The 20,434-nt window shown below is 45.8% G+C and overlaps 1 protein-coding gene across 1 annotated transcript in view; it reads left to right on the top strand.

The window, feature by feature from the left end:
• The window catches only part of itgb5 (integrin subunit beta 5), a 100,762-nt gene that overhangs the window by 10,156 nt on the left and 70,172 nt on the right, over positions 1-20,434 (top strand). The window contains exons 4-8 of the mRNA XM_033023673.1: positions 2,180-2,429; positions 12,302-12,470; positions 13,322-13,483; positions 17,219-17,314; positions 17,410-17,499. Of these exons, the coding sequence (XP_032879564.1) occupies positions 2,180-2,429; positions 12,302-12,470; positions 13,322-13,483; positions 17,219-17,314; positions 17,410-17,499 (767 nt within the window). The remainder of the gene's footprint in view (positions 1-2,179; positions 2,430-12,301; positions 12,471-13,321; positions 13,484-17,218; positions 17,315-17,409; positions 17,500-20,434) is intronic.

Here is a 20,434-nt window from a genome sequence, read left to right as displayed (position 1 = left end):
GCGAGACCAAGCGCAGACTCAGCGGTCGTATCGCTGAACACCTCCGCGTATTCCGTCTTAACTTACCTGATCTCCCGGTTGCCCAGCACTTCAACTCCCCCTCCCAATCTGACCTTCCTGTCCTGGGCCTCCTCCATTGTCAGAGTGAGGCCCAGCGCAAACTGGGGGAGCAGCACCTCATATTTTGCTTGGGTAGTTTACACCCCAGCGGTATGAACATTGACTTCTCTAACTTCAAATAGCCCTTGCTTTCCCTCTCTATCCGCTCGCCCTATCCCAGTTCTCCCACCAGTGTTGTCTCTGACTACATTCTATCTTTGTCCAGCCCACTCCCCTGACATCAGTCTGAAGAAGGGTCTTGTACTGAAACGTCACCCATTCCTTCTCTCCTAAGATGCTGCCTGTCCCGCTGAGTTATTCCAGCAGTTTGTGTCTACCTTCGATCATTTCAGCTTGTTGAGGGCGATCCAAGAATTTGATTCCAAGTCCAGCTAATGTGGACTGATGATAACGAGAGGGAAGAGTTGAGTTTAATATCATGCGGTTCGTGCAATGAACTAGGCTTCTCTGCACCATTAAATTACTCCTGGTAAGTTGTGCAGTTTTGTGAGTGTTGGGTGGGAAGGGATTGCATGTTCAAGTGGAAGGTGCCCTCAAACAATAGTGCTTTCTCTGGGGAGACAACGGAAGGAAGTGTCTGCAGAGCTGGAAGACTTCATTTTTAAAGGTGTGCTGAGCAGCGAGAGAGGGATTCAAGCCCGTTTACATCAAGGGCTCCCTGTTCTCAATATTGTAAAGACATAATATGGACTGATAGAGTCCAATGTGTGTGGAGATACGAGGTTGGAGATACTCGGGGCTGGAGATGCTCATTGTGGGAGGCTTTGGCGGTCTGAAGAACGACAACTAGGGTTTCTAACAGATCTTTATTCAAAAGTTCGATTTCCAGAATACAGGCTCTTCAGACACGTCTGCCCGCAACGGTGGTCAGTGCTGAAATAACGCGCGCAAGTAAAAACGGCGCAAAAACAACGGCCCCTCCCAAGTCACGTGACCGCTGCTTCCGAACGCCGGGTTCGATCTCTGCGTACACCAGCAGGCGCCGCTACAAGGTGCTCAAGGCTGTCCGCTGTGTTTGCTCTGCTTCTGAATTGATTCCATTCAATGGACTTCAATGAATTGCTCATAAAACAAAGACTGAAGAAGGATCCCGACCCAACTCGTCCCCGATCCATGTTCTCCAGAGATGCCACCTGATCCGCTGAGTTACTTCAGCACTTTGTTTTTTTTTTTTTTAAACTAATAATACAAGTTTTGGTAACTTTTCCCAGCTTTGGTTGTTGTTTCAACACAGTTGTTGCAGAAATAGGAGTTTGGCATTTGTTTGCTTCCGAACTTAAATGTTTCATGGCAATGGTGGAATGTTTTGTGTGAAGGATAGTGCCTGTGTTGCAAGCTCATAAGTCATAAAAATAAGTTCATAAGTGACCGCGACAGATTTAGGCCATTCGGCCCATTGTTAACTCCGCCATTCAATCATGGCTGATTTATCTCTCTCGCCTAACCCCATTCTCCTGCCTTCACCCCATAACCTCTGGCACTTGTACAGCTCTGACTTAAAATGGTGGGGAAGGACACAACGTACTGGAGTTACTCAGTGGGTAAGGCAACATCTCTGAAGAACATGAATAGGTGACGTTTTGAGTTGCGACTTCTTCAGCCTGAATGTGGGGGGGGGGGGGGGGGCGGAGAGAAGAAAGCTGGAAAAGGGGTTTTCAGTTAACCTTGTTGATGTTGATGGCACTAAACATGTAAATTTACAAATGTATTTTGGACATTCAGACCAAGGGTCTTTGATGAAGTAGGTGGTAGTTCAGAGCCGCTCTAAATGGTGATAGGATAGATCAGTTGCCTGATAACTGCTGGGAAGAAACCTATCAGGCAACTAAACCATCTTATCAGCAACTAGAGAAAGGTCTTGAGCCAGAATTGGAGATCCTCAGATTATCTTTAATCGATCTTTACTGGAATTTATCTTGCATTAAACGTTATTCCCTTTACACTGCATATATACACTGTGGATGGCTTGAATAGTCTTTCTGCTGACTGGATAACACACAAAATGTTTTTCACTGTACACGTGACAATAATAACATCAATGTGTTTGTCTGGTTTGTAGATCACCAAGCCACATTCCGCATCCAGGTTCGGCAGGTGGATGACTACCCCGTGGATCTGTACTATCTGATGGACCTTTCCCTCTCCATGAAAGATGACTTGGACGCCATCCGAGTGCTGGGGACTACGTTGTCGCGGGAGATGGCAAAACTCACCAGCAACTTCCGCTTGGGTTTTGGGACGTTTGTGGACAAGCCAACATCTCCATTTTCATACACGGGCCCCAAGTATCAGGAAAACCCTTGCGTTGGGTGAGTGAGACTTTGTTTCTGCTGGTGATGTACGTCTTTCACATTATACAGGAAGTGGCAGAACTCCAAACACACACAAGGTTGTAACACTCAGTACATCGCTCTTATCCAGAGCACTTTGTGCAGTGAGTTTTTCTCAAATTAGATATTACAAGATCAATTCCTTTCAAAAGCGATTTTGTAACTGATATTTATCGAATGAATTGTCCAACTTGTTTTTCGTTGTTCACGTTAAGATGTCAACTTTTAATGAAACACTCAATCCTGTAAATTAAGGACCTTGATGCAAAATGTGGAGAAAACCAATTAAAGTTTAGTAAAGAACATAAAGCAAGGTATTTGAGTCATAGTCATACAGAGTGGAAATAGGCCCTTCGGCCCAACTCGCCCACACTGGCCAACATGTCCCCATCTACACTAGTCCCACCTGCCTGCGCTTGGTCCATATCCCTCCAAACCTGCCCTATTCATGGACCCGTCTAACTGTTTCTTAAACTTTGGGTTAGTCCCAGCCTCAACCACCTCCTCTGGCAGTTTGATCCATACACCCACCACCCTTTGTGTGAAAAAGTTACCCCTCAGATTCCAAATAAATCTTTTCCCCTTCACCTTGAACCTCTGTCCTCTGGTTCTCGATTCCCCTACTCTGGGCAAGAGACTCTGTGCATCCACCCGATCTACTCCTCTCATGATTTTTTACACCTCAGTAAGATCTCCCCTCATCGTCCTGTGCTCCAAGGAATAGAGACCCAGCCTACTCAACCTCTCACTATAGCTCACAACTACTAGTCCTGGCAACATCCTTGTAAATCTTTTCTGAACCCTTTCAAGCTTGACAATATCTTTCCTATAACATGGTGCCCAGAGCTGAACACAATACTCTAAATACGGTCTCACCAATGGCAATAAGTTTGGGTTGTGGGTATGGCAATATTGAAGCATTTTGAATCAATTATAGCACTCAGGAATTAAAAAAGTTTCTCTCGCAGAAATCATGTCCTGACTTGATATGGGTTTCGGATTTAGCAGGTTGTTTGAGAAATGATGCAAGGTGAATAATGCATCATGATTACCCTGCTGTCAAATTGCAGCATTTTCTCCCTTTATGATGCCTTAGAACATAGAACAGTACAGCACAGGAACAGACCCTTCAGCCCATAATGTCCATGCTGAACATGATGCCAAGCTGAACTGCTCTCTGCCTGCACGCGATCCATATCCCTCCATTCCCTGTATATCCATGTGCCTATCCAAAAGCCTCTTAAACACCACTATCATATCTACATCTACATTTACATCCAAGTGATTCATCATGAGGTATTGTGATAGGGAGTAGAATTAGGCCATTCAGCCCATCACATCTACTCCGCCATTCAATCATGGCTGATCTATCTCTCCCAACTAACCGCATTCTCTTGCCTTCTCCCCGTAACCCCTGACACCCATTTATCTATCTCACACACGGGAGAGGTCCCAGCACGGATCCGTGCAGAACCCCCCTGGTCACAGACCTGCAACAAGCCTCCACATCCCTGTGTTGTATTAGTAGGCCAGTTCTGAATCCAGAAGACCGATCACCGTGCAACCCATGCATCTGAATCTTCTAGATCAGCCTACCACGGGGGATTTTATCAAATGCCTTCCTAAAATCAATGCAGACAACATCCATCTCCCGACCCTCATCAATTACCTTTGTCACCCTCTCAAAAACCTTGATTGGTAGTAAGACACAACCTGCTACAGACAAATCCATGCTAACTGTATCTAATTAGCCCATTTTCTTCCAGTAAATGCTATCCCTAAGAATCCTCTCCAATAGCTTCCCCACCATTGACATGGATTCTATCTACATAGGACCAACATTGGCTCCTCTCCAGCCCTCCGTAACCTCGCCTCTGGCTTCAAGTTTAATCGAGGTGCCCTTCAACATTGTGAATGATTTGTGGTAAGGGCACATAGTATAATTATCGCAGGGATAATTTCAAGGAAATACTATTGCAGAAGCGTCAGATCGACTTTATTGAAACATTATTGGGAACAAAGAAAATGTAATGCAGCTGTGAAGTGTTGAACGTTTCGATGGAAGCACAGTTTGGAGGATTTGAGGAAGGACATTCTTGCTATTGAGGGAGTGCAGCGTAGGTTTACAAGGTTAATTCCCGGGATGGCGGGACTGTCATATGCTGAGAGAATGGAGCGGCTGGACTTGTACACTCTGGAGTTTAGAAGGACGAGAGGGGATCTTATTGAAACATATAAGATTGTTAAGTGTTTGGACACGCTAGAGGCAGGAAACATGTTCCCGATGTTGGGGGAGTCCAGAACCAGGGGCCACAGTTTAAGAATAAGGGGTAAGTCATTTAAAACAGAGATGAGAAAACACTTTTTCTCAGAGTGTTGTGAGTCTGTGGAATTCTCTGCCTCAGTGGAGGCCGGTGGAGGCTGGTTCTCTGGATGCTTTCAAGAGAGAGCTAGATAGGGTTCTTAAAGGTAGCGGAGTCGGAGGATATGGGGAGAAGGCAGGAACGGAGTATTGATTGGGGATGATCAGCCATGATCACGTTGAATGGCGGTGCTGGCTCGAAGAGCCGAATGGCCTACTCCTGCACCTATTGTCTATTGTCAAACCCACAAGTCAAGAGTGTTTTATTGTCATATGTCCCGGATGGGACAATGAAATTCTTACTTGCTGCAGCACAACAGAATATGTGAATATGTAACAATTGTATATAACGGGGGGGAAAAAAAAAGTTCAATAAATAACAAATAGTGCAAATAACAAATAATAATATAGTGTTTTGCAGTTCAGAGCTCATAGCTTATTCGTTGTGTTTAATGGCCTGATGGCAGTGGGGAAGAAGCTGTTCCTGAACCTGGACATTACAGTCTTCAGGCTCCTGTACCTTCTTCCTGATGGCAGTGGTGAGATAAGTGTGTGGCCAGGATGATGTGGGTCCTTGATGATGTTGGTGGCTTTTTGAGGCAGCGACTACGCTAGATCCCTTCGACGGTGGGGAGGTCAGAGCCGGTGATGGACAGGGCACTGGTCACAACTTTTTGTAGTCTTTTCCGCTCCTGGACGTTCAAGTTGCCGAACCAGGCCACGATGCAACCAGTCAGAATGCTCTCTACCGTGCACCTGTCGAAGTTTAGGGGAATCCTCTTCGACATGCCGAATCTCTGTAATCTTCTCAGGAAGTAGAGTCGCTGATGTGCTTTCTTTACAATTGCATCTGTGTGCTGGGTCCAGGAAAGATCTTCGTATATATGCACGTCCAGGAATTTGAAGTTATTGACCCTCTCCACCATCTTTGATATATACCCCAGTAATGCAACAGAACTTTTCATCCTCTCTTCCTTCCTTCCTGAAGCTTTCAGCTTAAGTAGATGCTCCAGATTCCGGCAGATGTATCACATGCTACTACATAGGGGAACAATAATCATTTTTAATTTGTAAGGGGAATGACCTCCAGTTTTGCAGAAGTGTTGTGCCATTCAGAAACCGATCACTAGGGAATGCCTCACATAACGTGTGTGTGTGTGTGTGTTTGTGTTCATTGATAGAAGCAACACTGATCTTTGCTCATTGTCCATATGGAAATATGAAATGGGTGGCACAGTGGCGCAGCAGGTAGAGCTGCTGCCTCTCAGCACCAGAGACCCAAGTTCGATCCTGACCTCGGCTGCTATCTGTGTGGAGTTTGCACGTTCTCCCTGTGACCGTGTGGGTTTCCTCCAGGTGCTCTGGTTTCCTCCCACATCCCAAAGACGTGCGGGCTCGTAGGCCAATTGGCCCTCTGTAATTTGCCCCTAGTGTGTAGGGAGTGGATGAGAAAGTGGGATAACAGAACTAGTGTGAACAGATCGATGGTTGGTGGGGGCCGTGGGGCCTGTTTCCATGCTGTTATTTCTAAACAAAACTAAATTTAAGTATCTAAATTAGCATGAGAATTAATTGTTCGTTAAATTCTCTATTTTAGTAATAGACGATAGTTTTTCCTTTATATTTTCTTCAACATTTGCATTGTTTGCCGTAAACCTGCAGAGTCTGAGTATTCATTGTTCTTTATTGGTTTACTCTTGTTTCAATTCTGAAACACAAAGCTTCAGAGGTTAGATATTTTTAGAATCAACTTATGTAAACCTAATGAAATACTTTCATAGACTGTTTTGGGGTTGGGTTTCCCATATATTTCCTTTTTTAGTATCTTGTGGTTTACCAGATAAATCCGTTGGGTAGCCAGCTTGGTTACCCACAAATCCAACAGCGAGCAGTTAATCAGAGGCAGTGGAAGCAGAAACTCCACAAACAATAAGCTCTTTTTCAAAATGTTCTCTGCTCAGTGAAGCAGCTTCTGGCATTTTCATTCAGCAAATGTTCCTTTCCCTCAGTTCCAATCAGCTGGCAGCGCAGTTTTGTTTGATATCCTGGTTCATAAGTTCCAGGAGCAGAATTAGGCCATTCGGCCCATCAAGTCTACTCCGCTATTCAATCATGGCTGATCAATCTCTCCCTCTCAACCCCAATCTCCTGCCTTCTCCCCATAACCCTTGACACCCTGACTAATCAAGAACACATTCATGTGACAGTAAATGATTAATAAGGACTTGTTCTGTCATATATCTTTATTTCCATTTCACCTGGAATAGATAATTAAACGTGTCTTTTGTTTGTGATATATATAAATGACTTGGACTTAAATGTCGATGGGGTTGTTGCTAAGTTTGCAGATGGCACCATGATTGCTAGAATTGCCGGCCAGTGAGGACGGCCAGTGAAGTGGCTCACAGCGCCAGAGACCCGGTTCGATCCTGCTCTCGGGTGCCTGTCTGTGTGGAGTCTGCATGTTCTCCCTGTGACCTCGTGGGTTTCCTACAGGTGCTCTGGTTTCCTGCCACAGCCCAAAGTCGTGCGGGTTTGTAGGTCAATTGGCCCTCTGTAACTTGCCCCTGGTGCGCAGGGAGTGGATGAGAAAGTGAAAATATAGAACCAGTGTGAATGGGTGATCAATGGCCAGCGTGGACTGGGTGGGCAAAGTGCCTGTTTGAATCCTGTGCCTTGCAATGAAAAAGTATACAGTGCTTTGTTCCTGAAATTTGCGTTTCTATGTTCTGTGATAAATATCTGATAGTAGTTTTCTCTCTATTATCACTTTGTGCTCTTTGTTTTTCTTACTTTTCCCAATTTTCTTTTGTTGTCTGCACTGTAATATTAAGTTGCTCCAAATCCATAATCCTTTTTTGCTTCCATCTCTGTCCTGGTTAGTTGCATTTTAAAGACAGACGAGCAATGTTTTCAGAATTGACAGATCAAAGCAGATGATGATCAAGGAAATATCGAATGGTTCATTGTTGGCTGAAGGGAAGGTGACAACGAGATATACAAACTGTAAAAATAATCAGGAAGACAGTGAAACTAGTCGGAGAACTAGGGTAGGGGAGGGACAGAGAGAGAGAGAGAGAGAGAGAGAGAGAGGGAAGGCAAGGGTTACTTGAAGTTAGAGAAATCAATATTCATACAGCTGGGGTATAAGCTGCCCAATCAAAATATGAGGTGCTGTCCATCCAATTTTCATTTGGCCTCACTCTGACAGTGGAGGAGGCCCAGGACAGAAAGGTCAGTGTGGGAATGGAAGGGGTAGTTAAAGTGTTTAGCTAATGGGAGATCATGTGGGCCCAGGCGGACTGAGTGAAGGTGAAACGAAGACCTAATCTGTGCTTGGTCTCGGCGATATATACGAGTCTACACTTAGAACAGGGGATACAGTAGATGAGGTTGGAGGAGGTGCAAGTTGGAGGAGATGAGGAGGAATATCTCCACTCGGAGGGTGGTGAATCCGTGGAATTCATTGTCACAGACGGCTGTCAATGGATATTTTTAAGGCAGAGATAGATCGATCCTTGATTAGTACAGGTGTCGGGGGTTATGAGGAGAGGGCAGGAGAATGGGGTTGAAGGGGAGAGGTAGATCAGCTATGGTTGAATGGCGGAGTAGACTTGATGAGCCAAATGGCCTAATTCTGCTTCTCGAACGTAATGACCATGATTCATTAATAACACCGCTAAATATAGACGTGGTGAGGACATTTGAATATAGTCACTAATATTTGGGATTGCTGACGTAGCCAGCTATCTTAAGACTCTCGGCTTTAACAAGCATCTGGGGTTTTTTCCAGAAGAAAATTGTTAAAGGAGCTAGAATTATGAACAATGTGGTTTTAATAAGAAGACATTTATTTGAATTGAAAATGTTTCCTTCGGGTCATTTAGTTTAGGATTCACATGTGGTTTCTCCTTCCTCCCCCTTCTTATTGTCTCAGTGTATTCTGCATTGATTCTGTGTAATTTAAAAATCAAATAACTAAAGTATTTGTTGAAAGCACTCAAGATGGTGTGGCTTGGCCAGAATTCTGGCATTACTTGTCATCTAACCCAGTAATTGAAAGCACATCTTTTAGAGATGCTCTGTTCAATATACTTCAGTCCCCTTACTGTGGCAAAAGTTCCATTGTACCATAAGTCTGCATTAAATGTGCACACAATGTTTGGTTATTAGTTATTTGGTCTTAAGAAGGGTCTTGACCTGAAACGTCACCCATTCCTTCTCTCCAGAGATGCTGCCTCTCAGAATTCAGTAACTCAGAGATGATTTACTCCAGATCTTTGTGTCTATCTTTGGTTATTAGTTCTCTGCTGAAAATGTAACTTATGGTTGATAAGATGTTTTCTTGATCCAGAGCGTGAATCTGTGGAATTCATTGCCACAGACGGCTGTGGAGGCCACGTCAACGGATATTTTTAATGCGGAGATGAACAGATTATTAGTATGGGTGTCATGGGGGTATGGGGATAAAGCAGGAGCATGGGGTTGAGGGGAAGATTGATCAGCCATGATTGAATGGCAGAGAGGATTTGATGGGCCGAATGGCCTAAATCTGCTCCTATAACTTATGAAGATGTCACCCATCCATGATCTCCAGAGCTGCTGCTAACCTGTTGAGTTACTCCAGCTCTTTATGTCCTTTTGTGTATTAACCGACATCCCTCGTTCTTTGTGCTTCTCGTTCTGGAATAGATTGGGTGAATTTGGAATTGATCCTTCCCCACAGCCATCAGGCAATTAACCTCGCCAACAAACAGACTCTGAACTGTCTGAAGAAGGGTTTCGGCCCGAAACGTCGCCTATTTCCTTCGCTCCATAGATGCTGCTGCACCCGCTGAGTTTCCCCAGCAATTTTGTGTACCTTCGATATTCCGGCATCTGCAGTTCCCTTTTGAACACAGACTCTGAACTGTAACAGCCTATTGCACTTTATCTGTTTATTTATGTGTATATTGAACTGAACTGTTCTGCATTTTTGTTTATAATACTGTGTTGTGCTGCAGCAAGCAAGAATTTCATTGTCCTATCTGTGATTCATGACAATAAACTCTCTTGACTTGACTTGACTTGACTTGGGTGTATGCACAGAATCTTTTACCCAGAGTAGAGAAAACAGGAACCAGAGGACGTAGGTTTAAGGTGAGAGGGAAAAGATTTCGTAGGAACCTGAGGGGCAGCTTTTTCCACCGAGAGGGTGGTAGGTGTCTGGAATGCTGCCAGAGGAGGTAGTTGAGGCAGGTACTATAACAGCATTTAAAAAACACTTGGGTCGGTATGTGGATAGGAAAGGTGTAGAGGGTTATGGGCCAAACATGGGCAGGTGGGACTAGTGTAGAAGAGGCATCGTGATCGGCACGGAGGAGTTGAGCCAATGGGCTTGTTTCCATGCTGTATGTCTCTATGGCAAGGGTTGCCAAACTTTTTCGTCCTGTTTACCCCTGGCAACTTTAATAGCAACTAACAATGTTATTTCACTAATGGGGCTGTCCCACTGTACGAGCTAATTCAAGAGTTCTCCCGAGTTTCCCCTAATTCGAACTCGGAGATTTACGGTAATAGCCGCTCGTAGGTACTCTGGGCTCTCGTGGACATTTTTCAACATGTTGAAAAATCTTCACGAGTCTTCCCGAGCTTACCGCCTTTCCCGAGTACCTGCCGTTAGCGTTACGAGCCGCTAAATGAAGTCCCCGAGCTCCGACGTACCCGCTACGTACGTTCTACGTACTTACCACGAGTTTGATTTTTTTTTAAAACTCGGGAGAGCTCTTGGGTGAACTCGTACAGTGGGACAGGGCCATTAGTTATGAACAACTAATGATGAACAGATACTGGAACACCAGAACCACACACAGTCAGTCAATGAGAAAAAATGTGTACAAAACCAGAATCAACAAATTTACCCCCTGGGTAGACGAAATTTACCCCAGGTTGGGAACCCTTGCTCTGTGGTAAGGATGGCCTGCCCTGTCACTGGGTCGGCAGCCACTGGCCCGGTTGTTGCCGGGGGTAGGAAGGTGATCACAGGCAGCAGTGGGATCTTCTCTAGCTGAACCACCTTGCCCCAGCGTTGCCCAGGACACCGTGGCCTTCACCGTGGGCAAGGGTGAGGGGCAGTGTTGAGAGGGATGCAAGGCTCGTGCGTCGGGGAAAATACTCAAAGATGGAGACAAAGGAAAGATTGTGTGCTTAAAAATAGATGCCATGCAAAGTGAAGCAGAAGGAATGCACTGTGATGCTGGAAAGCTGAAGTAACACGAGAAGGAATGCCAAGAATGCCATTTGTATAAAATGGTTGGGCTTTCTGGGCCGTGTGAGGTTGGATCCAGAATGCCTGAGTGGGAGATGGAAGTCATGGATAACCTCAGCTTCACAGTGTGAGCCGGGCAGTGTGGCATAGGGCAGTCCCTCCTCCATAGCTTCCCACTTTCCTTTAGACTTTAGAGATACAGCGCGGAAACAGGCCCTCCGGCTCACCAAGACAACGCCAACCAGTGACAACCCCGTACACCAACACTATCCTACACACTAGGGACAATTTATGGGAGCCAATTAACCTGTACACCTGCATGACATTGGAATGTGGGAGGAAACCGGAGCACCTGGCGGAAACCCACGCAGGTCACGGGGAGAACGTACAAACTCCACACAGGCAGCACCCATAGTCAGGATCGAACCGGGGTCTCTGGTGCCGTGAGGCAGCTGGTCTACCGCTGCGTCGCCGTGACGTCCGTCTCTGAATTGTCTGATGGGATAGCTCAGAATGCCACTGGATCTCTGTAGAGAGAAACAAACTATTTCCAGCATTTTCTCTTTGTGTTTTAAAGGCATCCATTTCAAGTGAAGTTTATTTCAGTGAAGACCAAAGTTAAATAGAGAAGAATAAAGGGCCTGTCCCACTGACACCATTTTTTTGGCGACTTGCCGGCACCCGTCATAGTCGCAGCAGGTGGCCGAAAATTTGCAACATGTCACGGGGTGACGCTTGTATGGTCGTGAGTAGTCGCCTAAAGAGTCGTACCTTTTTCTGCTCGCCGCTGGATTTTCAACATGTTGAACATTTTCGGCCACCTACTGTGACTGACGGGTGCCGGCAGTAGCCGAAAAAATTGCGTAAGTGGGACAGGCCCTTAAAGGGAATGTGTAGGAAGGAACTGCAGATGCTGGTTTACACCGAAGACAGGCCTCTAGCATTTTGTGTCTATCTTCGGAATAAGGAAAATAGTTGTATCTGTATTTTCCCCATTAACTATTTAAATTCTGGTCGACCTAATTTTGTCACCAGTCATAAATATTGAGAGTATGAATGTACCTTTTCAATATGATAAGCCTGCTGTAGGACTGACTGTGGAAGAACTGCAGGACAATCTGATGTCCATTGATACAGTTCTAATATAAACGCCCATTCTGTGCGGGGTGTGCAGCAGCAAGCAGAGTTGTGACAGTGAATGGAGTGTCTGTCCTTTGCTAATGTCCTGACTTCCCCCTGCAGGTACAAGCTGTTTCCACAATGCGTGCCATCCTTCGGCTTCAGGCACCTGCTCTCCTTGACGGAAAAGTCAGACAAGTTCAACGCAGAGGTTCAGAAGCAAATGGTGTCGCGTAATCGGGATGCCCCAGAGGGTGGCTTTGATGCGATACTGCAGGCGGTCGTCTGTAAGGTGAGATACGGTGCCCTTTCCCATGTGACCTCCAACCTAAGCCCTCTGCTTCTCGATTCCCTTCCCCTGGTAAAAGACTCTGTACATTCACCCTATCTATTCCCCTCGTGGTTTTATGCACCTTTCGTTTAGTTTAGAGGAGAGATGGCACAATGGGCTAAGTGTTCGGCTGGCAACCTGAAGGTGGCCGGTTCGAATCCTGCTTGGAGTGTGTACTGTCGTTGTGTCCTTGGGCAAGACACTTCACCTACCTTTGCCTGGGACTAGAGACGGAAATTAGCTACTGATTGGCTACAATCTCGCATATTTACATGCAAAATGTTCATTAATATGCACTGTCCCTATAAACAAAATATTATTATTATTATTATTATTATTATTATATTATACAGCGCGGAAACAGGCCCTTCGGCCCACCGAGTCCGTGCCGACCAGCGATCCGCACACATTAATACTATCCTACACACACCAGGGACAATTTACAATTATAGCAAGCCAATTAACCTTCAAACATGTACGTCTTTGGAGTGTGGGAGGAAATCGGGAGCTCCAGGAAAAAAATCCTGCCGGTCACGGGGAGAACGTACAAACTCCATACAGACAGCATCTGTGGTCTGGACCAAACCCGGGTCTCTGGCGCTGTGAGGCAGCAACTCTCCCGCTATGCCACCGTGCCGCCAACTATAAAATTATCTTGACTAATATAAAACTATGAGAACACCTCTATAAGATCATCCCTCAGCCAAACACCATATCAGTTTGCTACAGTGATCGTGAACATCTTATATTTACAGGAAGGCATGATTTAAAAGTCACTCATACACGCGTGACCTTTATGTTTTTTTCCAAAGGAGAAGATCGGCTGGCGGAAGGAGGCTTCCCACCTGCTGGTGTTCACCACAGACGATGTGCCGCACATTGCATTGGACGGCAAGCTCGGCGGTCTGGTTCAGCCCAATGATGGGCAGTGTCACCTGGATGAACTCAACGAGTACGACTATTCCACACAGATGGTGAGATCACAACACTGACCGCCCCCCCCAATGCAATACAGTCACCGTTCAGCATCACGGAGCTTCTATTCCCTCTGCTGCACCTGCTACATAACTTCCCTCGACTCCTGCTACACTTCACGCTGCCTCGGCAAGGTTACCAGCATAATCAAGGACCAGTCTCACCCCGGACATTCCCTCTTCTCCCCTCTTCCATCAGGCAAGAGATACACAAGTGTGAAAACACACACACCTCCAGCTTCAGGGACTGTTTCAGGAACAGCTGAAAGACTTTACAGTCAAGCCGCCCACAGTGTACAGTTACAGGATAAAAGGAATAGTCTGAGTGCAAGGTAAAGTCTGATTATAGATAGTGCAAGGGTCACCAATGAGGTAAATGGGAGGTCAGGTCCGCTCTCTAGTTGGTGATAGGATGGTTCAGTTGCCTGATAACAGCTGGGAAGAAACTGTCTGTGAATCTGGAGGTGTGCATGTTCACACTTCTGTACCTCTTGCCTGATGGGAGAGGGGAGACGAGGGAGTGACTGGGGTGAGACTGAGCCTTGATTATGCTGCTGGCCTTGCCGAGGCAGCGTGAGGTGTGGAGGGAATGACCGGGGTGGGGGGGTCCTTGATTATGTTGCTGGCCTTGTTCCCCTTGGTGATGAGTGCTGCAGGATGGGAGGTGGTGTTTAGATTAGTGAGCTGTGTCCATGCACGAGAGGTGCATCACGTGAGTTTGTTAAGATTTTAACGTGGCATTGAGCGTTTACGGGAGCTTTTTATTTGAATGATACTAAAGTTTTGTAGGAATATTAACAAATTCAGACCAATTTTAAATTGACTTATTTTCTCCATGTCCAAATGAAGTCCTTCCCCTTAAACTTTAGCTGCTGTTGAGTGTGTAACCCTGTAGCCCTGATGTTTAAATGGCGTGGAAGGGGTCCTTTAACCTTCCTGCATTGTTTCCTGTCCAGCACCACAAAGGCATCGTCCAGTATAATCTGTAAAGTTACATGTAAGATATTGAATTAACATTCTGCTACTTGCGACCGATTACATTTTGCTTTGATGTTATTTAAAACCTCCATTTTCTTTGGGGGGGGAGCTAATGAAGTAAACATTTGCCAGTTGCATGGGAATACCAGATACATAAAAAACAGATATATTATAGTTTAAAGTGTATGTAATTTGTACGGAGTGACACATAAAGAAAGGTTCAGCATTTTGAAGAGTAAAGGGCCTGTCCCACTTGGCCGTCATTTGTGCCTCATTTACGCGTTATATGTAAATTAGGTCGACGCGTGGGGTACGCATGCGTTGCGCATGCTGAGGCGTGGAATCATATGCGGTGGCGTGCGATATCGTGCGGCGCTCCAGGATTTAGTACAGGAACTAAATCCTCGCGCGCCACCTGCGTGACATATCGCGTACACACGCTGACGCATTGGTGTCGTACGCTGGCGTCCCGACGTCTCACATGTATCACGTGGTGACGCATGGTTACGTCACCGTGCGTCAATGTCCTGCCGCGGTCCGCAGGGTATTCTAATGACGTCACTCGCACCAGACGGCTGTGCTGACGCGTGATTTGCGCGCGACGTCGCACAGCACGACGCGTCGACCTATTTTATATATGACGGGTAAATGAGGCGCAACTGACGGCCAAGTGGGACAGGGCCTTAAATGATCAAGTGGCATAAAAGGCTCCAAGCTAACGGTGTAGGAAAGAACTGCAGATGCTGGTTTGCACGGAAGATAGACACAAAATGCTGGAGTAACTCAGCGGGACAGGCAGCATCTCTGGAGAGAAGGAATGAGTGACGTTTCAGCTGCCCTCCTACTTAACTTTCTAAAGAAGGATCTCGACCCAAAACATCACCCATTGCTTCTCTCCAGACATGCTGCTTGTCCCGTTGAGTTACTCTGGCATTTTGTGTCTATCTTCCAAGATGAAGGTGTTACTTTCAACTGAGTTCTACCATCTTTATAGAATATTGTTCCATTGCTAAGATGCACCAGTGCCTTGCACCAGGTGTGTAGGTTTGTATAGGCATTATGCCATGTTAAAATTTTGTCTCTAGTATCATTGGAAAATATTTGAATGGTCATGGATATAGCCCAATTTGTGGTGACATTGTAATGACTCACAGGGTGGTTGTGTTTGATTCTGAAGACATACACAAAATACTGGAGTAACTCAGCGGCTCAGGCAACATCTCTCGAGAACATGGATAGGTGACGTTTCGAGTCGGGACTCTTCACTCTGTTTCTGAATCTTGCTGTTCACTTTGAGGTGGGATTGTGACATAGTGAACCAAGGGAAAAGGGCAGCATGGTGGTGCAGCGGTAGAGTTGCTGCCTTACAGCGCATGCAGCGCCGGAGACCCGGGTTCCATCCCGACTACAGGTGCTGTCTGTATGGAGTTTGTACGTTCTCCCCGTGACCTGCGTGGGTTTTCTCCGAGATCTTCGGTTTCCTCCCACACTCCAAAGACGTAAAGGTGTGTAGGTTAATTGGCTTGGTAAATGTAAAATTGCCCCTAGTGGCTGTAGGATGGTGTTGATGTGCGGGGATCGCTGGTCGGCGCAGACCCGGTGGGCCGAAGGGCCTGTTTCTATGCTGTATCTCTAAACTGAAAAAGATGCAATGCAGCAGCATTTAAAAACTGGCCATGTACAGAGAAGGAAGAATACAATAAACCAGACATAAAACTAATTGTATATAACCAACAGGCAGCTTAATAAGAAGTGGTGTTATTCTCATGGAAGGAACAGCATACAAGTTAAATATCAGACATACATAATCCGAAAGAGAAAATACAAATGCAAATAGTTCCTGTTCTGTCTTATGTTCATTTATTGTTCCTGAATATTGTTGCTAAGGTTTCCCCACCTTCGATATGAAACATGCAGCCTGGGAGTTCTTGCACCCTTTCTTGAACCAGGTAGTCACTAATCCTTTGACATCTCGTAGAGCATAGAACAGTACAGTGGAGGAATGGGCCCACAATGTTTGTGCCTAACATGATGTCGTTAAATTCATCTCATCGGCCAATACATGATCCATGTCCCTCTTTTCCCTGACATCCATATGCCTATCTAAACACCTCTTAAATGCCACCATCATATCTGCCTCCACCACCACCCTGTCAATGTGTTCCATAACCCCTGACTCCAATAATAATCAAGAATCTATCCATCTCTGCCATAAAACTATCCATTGGCTTGGCCTCCACAGCCTTGTGTGGAAATGAATTCCACAGATCAATACCCTCTGACTAAATAAATTCCTCCTCATCTCTTTTCTAAAGGAACGATCCTTTTATTTTGTGGCGATGGCCTCTGGCTCTCGACTCTCCCACTAGTGGAAATATCCTCTCCACATTCACTCTATCCAGGCCTTTCACTAATCAGTAAGTTTCAATGAGGTACCCCCTCATCCTTCTAAACTCCAACGAGTACAGGCACAGTGCCGTCAAACGCTCATCGTATGTTAACCCAATCATTCCCGGGATCATTCTCGTAAAATAGGGGAGTCAGGGGATATGGGGAGAAAGCTGGAATAGGGTACTGATTGGGGATGATCAGCCATGATCAGATTGAAGGGCGGTGTTGGCTCGAAGGGCCGAATGGCCTACTCCTGCACCTATTGTCTATTGTCTATAAACGTCCCGTGGACCCTCTCCAATGCCAGCACATCCTTCCTCAGATACGGGGCCCACAATTACTCACCACTCTCTTATTTTGCTCTAGGATTATCCATCACTGGCACTTCTGGGAGAGAAGCTGACTGAGAACAATATGAATTTGATATTTGCCGTGACTCAGTCCCACTACATCCTCTACAAGGTAACGGGTATCTCTTGCTCCTTTTGCTTCACTATCCCAAGATGTTCTTACAAACCGTTGTTGCAATATGTTTAAACCCGTTTCTATTTCTGAAGAATCTGACTAGCTTGATTCCTGGAACAACCGTGGAAATTCTTGACAGGGATTCGAAGAATATCATCCAGCTGATTGTCAATGCCTACAGTGTGAGTTGACTTTAATATTTAACGGTTGGGTAGCATGCCATGCTAATCATTATGTTAGAACTGCGGGATAAATGCTGGAACTTTGTGAAGGCAATGATTTGCCATTTCTCAAGTGAACCTCTGTGGATCTTTGAACAGGGTTAATAGACACAAAATGCTGGAGTAACTCAGCGGGACAGGCAGCATCTCTAGATAGAAGGAATGGGTGACATTTCGGGTCGAGACCCTTCTTCAGACTGAGCCGTCTCGATCCGAAACGCACCCATTCCTTCTCTCCAGAGATGAGTTAATAATGAGTTTTGTCCCGCTGAGTTCCAACAGCATTTTGTGTCTGCCTTCGGTGTAAACCAGCATCTGCAGTTCCTTCCTACACTACAAACAGGATTGCTTTTACTTTGACTGTTCTAGAGTTAAAATTTGAATGATTTCATCTTTATTAATAAATCGTCAACTAAATCTCCTCGCCCATGTAAAGACTGTATGAAAGTTGGTATTATTTTAATATCATTTTAAAATAATAAATGTAATGTTATTTTCCTAACCTAAAGATGCTGGACTGACTTGTCACCAGATGACAAAAGTCGGATTGGTGCCACTAATCCAGTTTAGTGTAACTGACTTGAAAGTGACCTTCCAGTTCTGAACAAGACTCTGATCTGTGAATGAGACTCTGCAGGGAAAAAGTTCCCCATGTTGGGGGAGTCCAGAGCCAGAGGTCACAGTTTAAGATTAAGGGGTAGGCCATTTCGGACTGAGATGAGGAAAAACCTTTTCACCCAGAGAGCTGTGAATCTGCGGAATTCTCTGCCACAGAAGGCAGTGGAGGCCAATTCACTGGATGTATTCAAGAGAGAGTTGCGGGTCTGTCCCACTGTACGAGTTCACCCAAGTGCTCTCCCGAGTTTTAAAAAAAATCGAACTCGTGGAAGCACGTAGAATGTACGTAGCGGGTACGTCGGAGCTCGGGACATCTCTTAGAGGCTCTTAACGCTAACGGCAGGTACTCGCGAAACACGGTAAGCTTGTGAAGACTGGTGAAGATTTTTCAACATGTTGAAAAATGTTCACGAGAGCCCCGAGTACCTACGAGCGGCTATTACCGTAATTCTCCGAGTTCGAATCGGGGGGAAACTCGGGAGAACTCTTGAATTAGCTCGTACAGTGGGACAGGCCCTTTAGATTTAGCTCTTAGGGCAAAAGGAATTAAGGGATATGGGGAGAAAGCAGGAGCGGGGTACTGATTTTGGATGATCAGCCATGATCATATTGAATGGCGGTGCTGGCTCCAAGGCCCGAATTGCCTACTCCTGCACCTATTTTCTATGTTTCTCTGTTTCTATCTCTGCCTCTGTAGTAAGTGAGAGGACTTAGCTGTGGGCAGGAGCTGCTGCTTCATCAGAATCTCCATTTGCCGTGCCCTTTTATCGTGATCAGAGATTCATGGCTTTTCAACTACATTCTAACACTGTTCTGACAAAAACAAATATGGCTCTCAGTGACAATGAGAAATTTGTAACTATTCTCATAATTACAAGTATCTTCAGTCTGTGAAAAGTTTCGGACACCATCTCTCAAACATTATTTACAAAGCATTTCTCTGCTATGTTTAGTTTAGTGCAGAGATACAGGGTGGAAACAGGCCCTTCGACCTACCGAGTCAGCTCCGCTCACACTAGTTCTATCCTACACACACGAGGGACAATTTACAGAAGCCAATTTACGTACAAACCTGCACGTCTTTGGGATGTGGGAGGAAACTGGAGCAGCCGGAGAAAACCCATGAGGTTATGGGGAGAACGTACAAGCTCCGCACAGCCAGCACCCGTGGTCAGGATGGAACCAGGGTCTCCGGCGCTGTGAGGCTGCAACTCTACCGCTGCGCCACTGTGCCACCTCTGCTGTGGGACCTGACTTTGAAAATTGAATGCTGCACCTCATATGCTGCACCAGTGACTGCAGTCAGAGGTGGCGTGTTGTCTGGTGGTGTGGCACGTACTGAAATGGCATAGAGAAGGATATAAATACATGGAAATCCATCTTGCCAAGCTGCTCACTTCTATAAACAGATCCAGGAGCTACTGTGACCCAGAGTGAAACGGACGTTCTTTCTGCCAAGACTCGGTGCTTGGAATTTGTGAAAGATGATTGACCCAGCAAAAAACAATCATCTTTTTATCGCAGTCCTGCAAATGGGAGTGACAGACCCTCTACTTTCAGTCCGAAGATGGATTCTGACCCAAAACATCACCTATTGCTTTTCTCCAGAGATGCTGACCCACTGAGTTACTCCAGTACTTTGTGTCTGTCTTTGGTATAAACCAGCATCTGCAGTGATCCTTGGACCATCTCCGACACCTCCCTCCCGTTTCTTGATCTCACAGTTTCCATGACTGGAAATAGACTATTGACTGCCGTCTATTACAAACCCACTGCCGTCTATTACAAACCCACTGACTCCCACAACTATCTCGACTACACTTCTTCCAACCCTGCTTCCTGCAAAGATTCTATCTCCTACTCCCAATTCCTCCGTCTACACCGAATCTGCGCCCACGATGAGATGTTCCATACTTGAACATGGGGCGATCGTTTCGCGGAACACCTTCGCTCAGCCCGCCTTAAACCAACCTGATCTCCCGGTTGCTGGACACTTTAATTCTCCTTCACATTCCCACACTGACCCCTCCGAAGCAGGGGTGGTCTGTGAGGGCGACCACCTTGTAGAGGATCCTCCGCAGCAGAAGATGAAGTTTCACGCCCTCCCTGCACCTGTGAGGCTTGGTCGTTTAGTCTAGTCTGGTTTATTATTGTCACTGCACCAAGGAACAGTGAAAAGATTATTGTTGCGTTCTATCCTGTCAGCAGAAAATCTATACACGATTACAATCAAGCCGTCCACAGTGTACAGATACAGGATAAAGGGAATAACGTTTAG

This window comes from Amblyraja radiata, chromosome 7 (assembly GCF_010909765.2).
Source record: "Amblyraja radiata isolate CabotCenter1 chromosome 7, sAmbRad1.1.pri, whole genome shotgun sequence".
Lineage (NCBI taxonomy): Eukaryota > Metazoa > Chordata > Chondrichthyes > Rajiformes > Rajidae > Amblyraja > Amblyraja radiata.
Note: the sequence above shows the minus strand (reverse complement) of the source record. Positions and strands in the feature narration are given on the sequence as shown.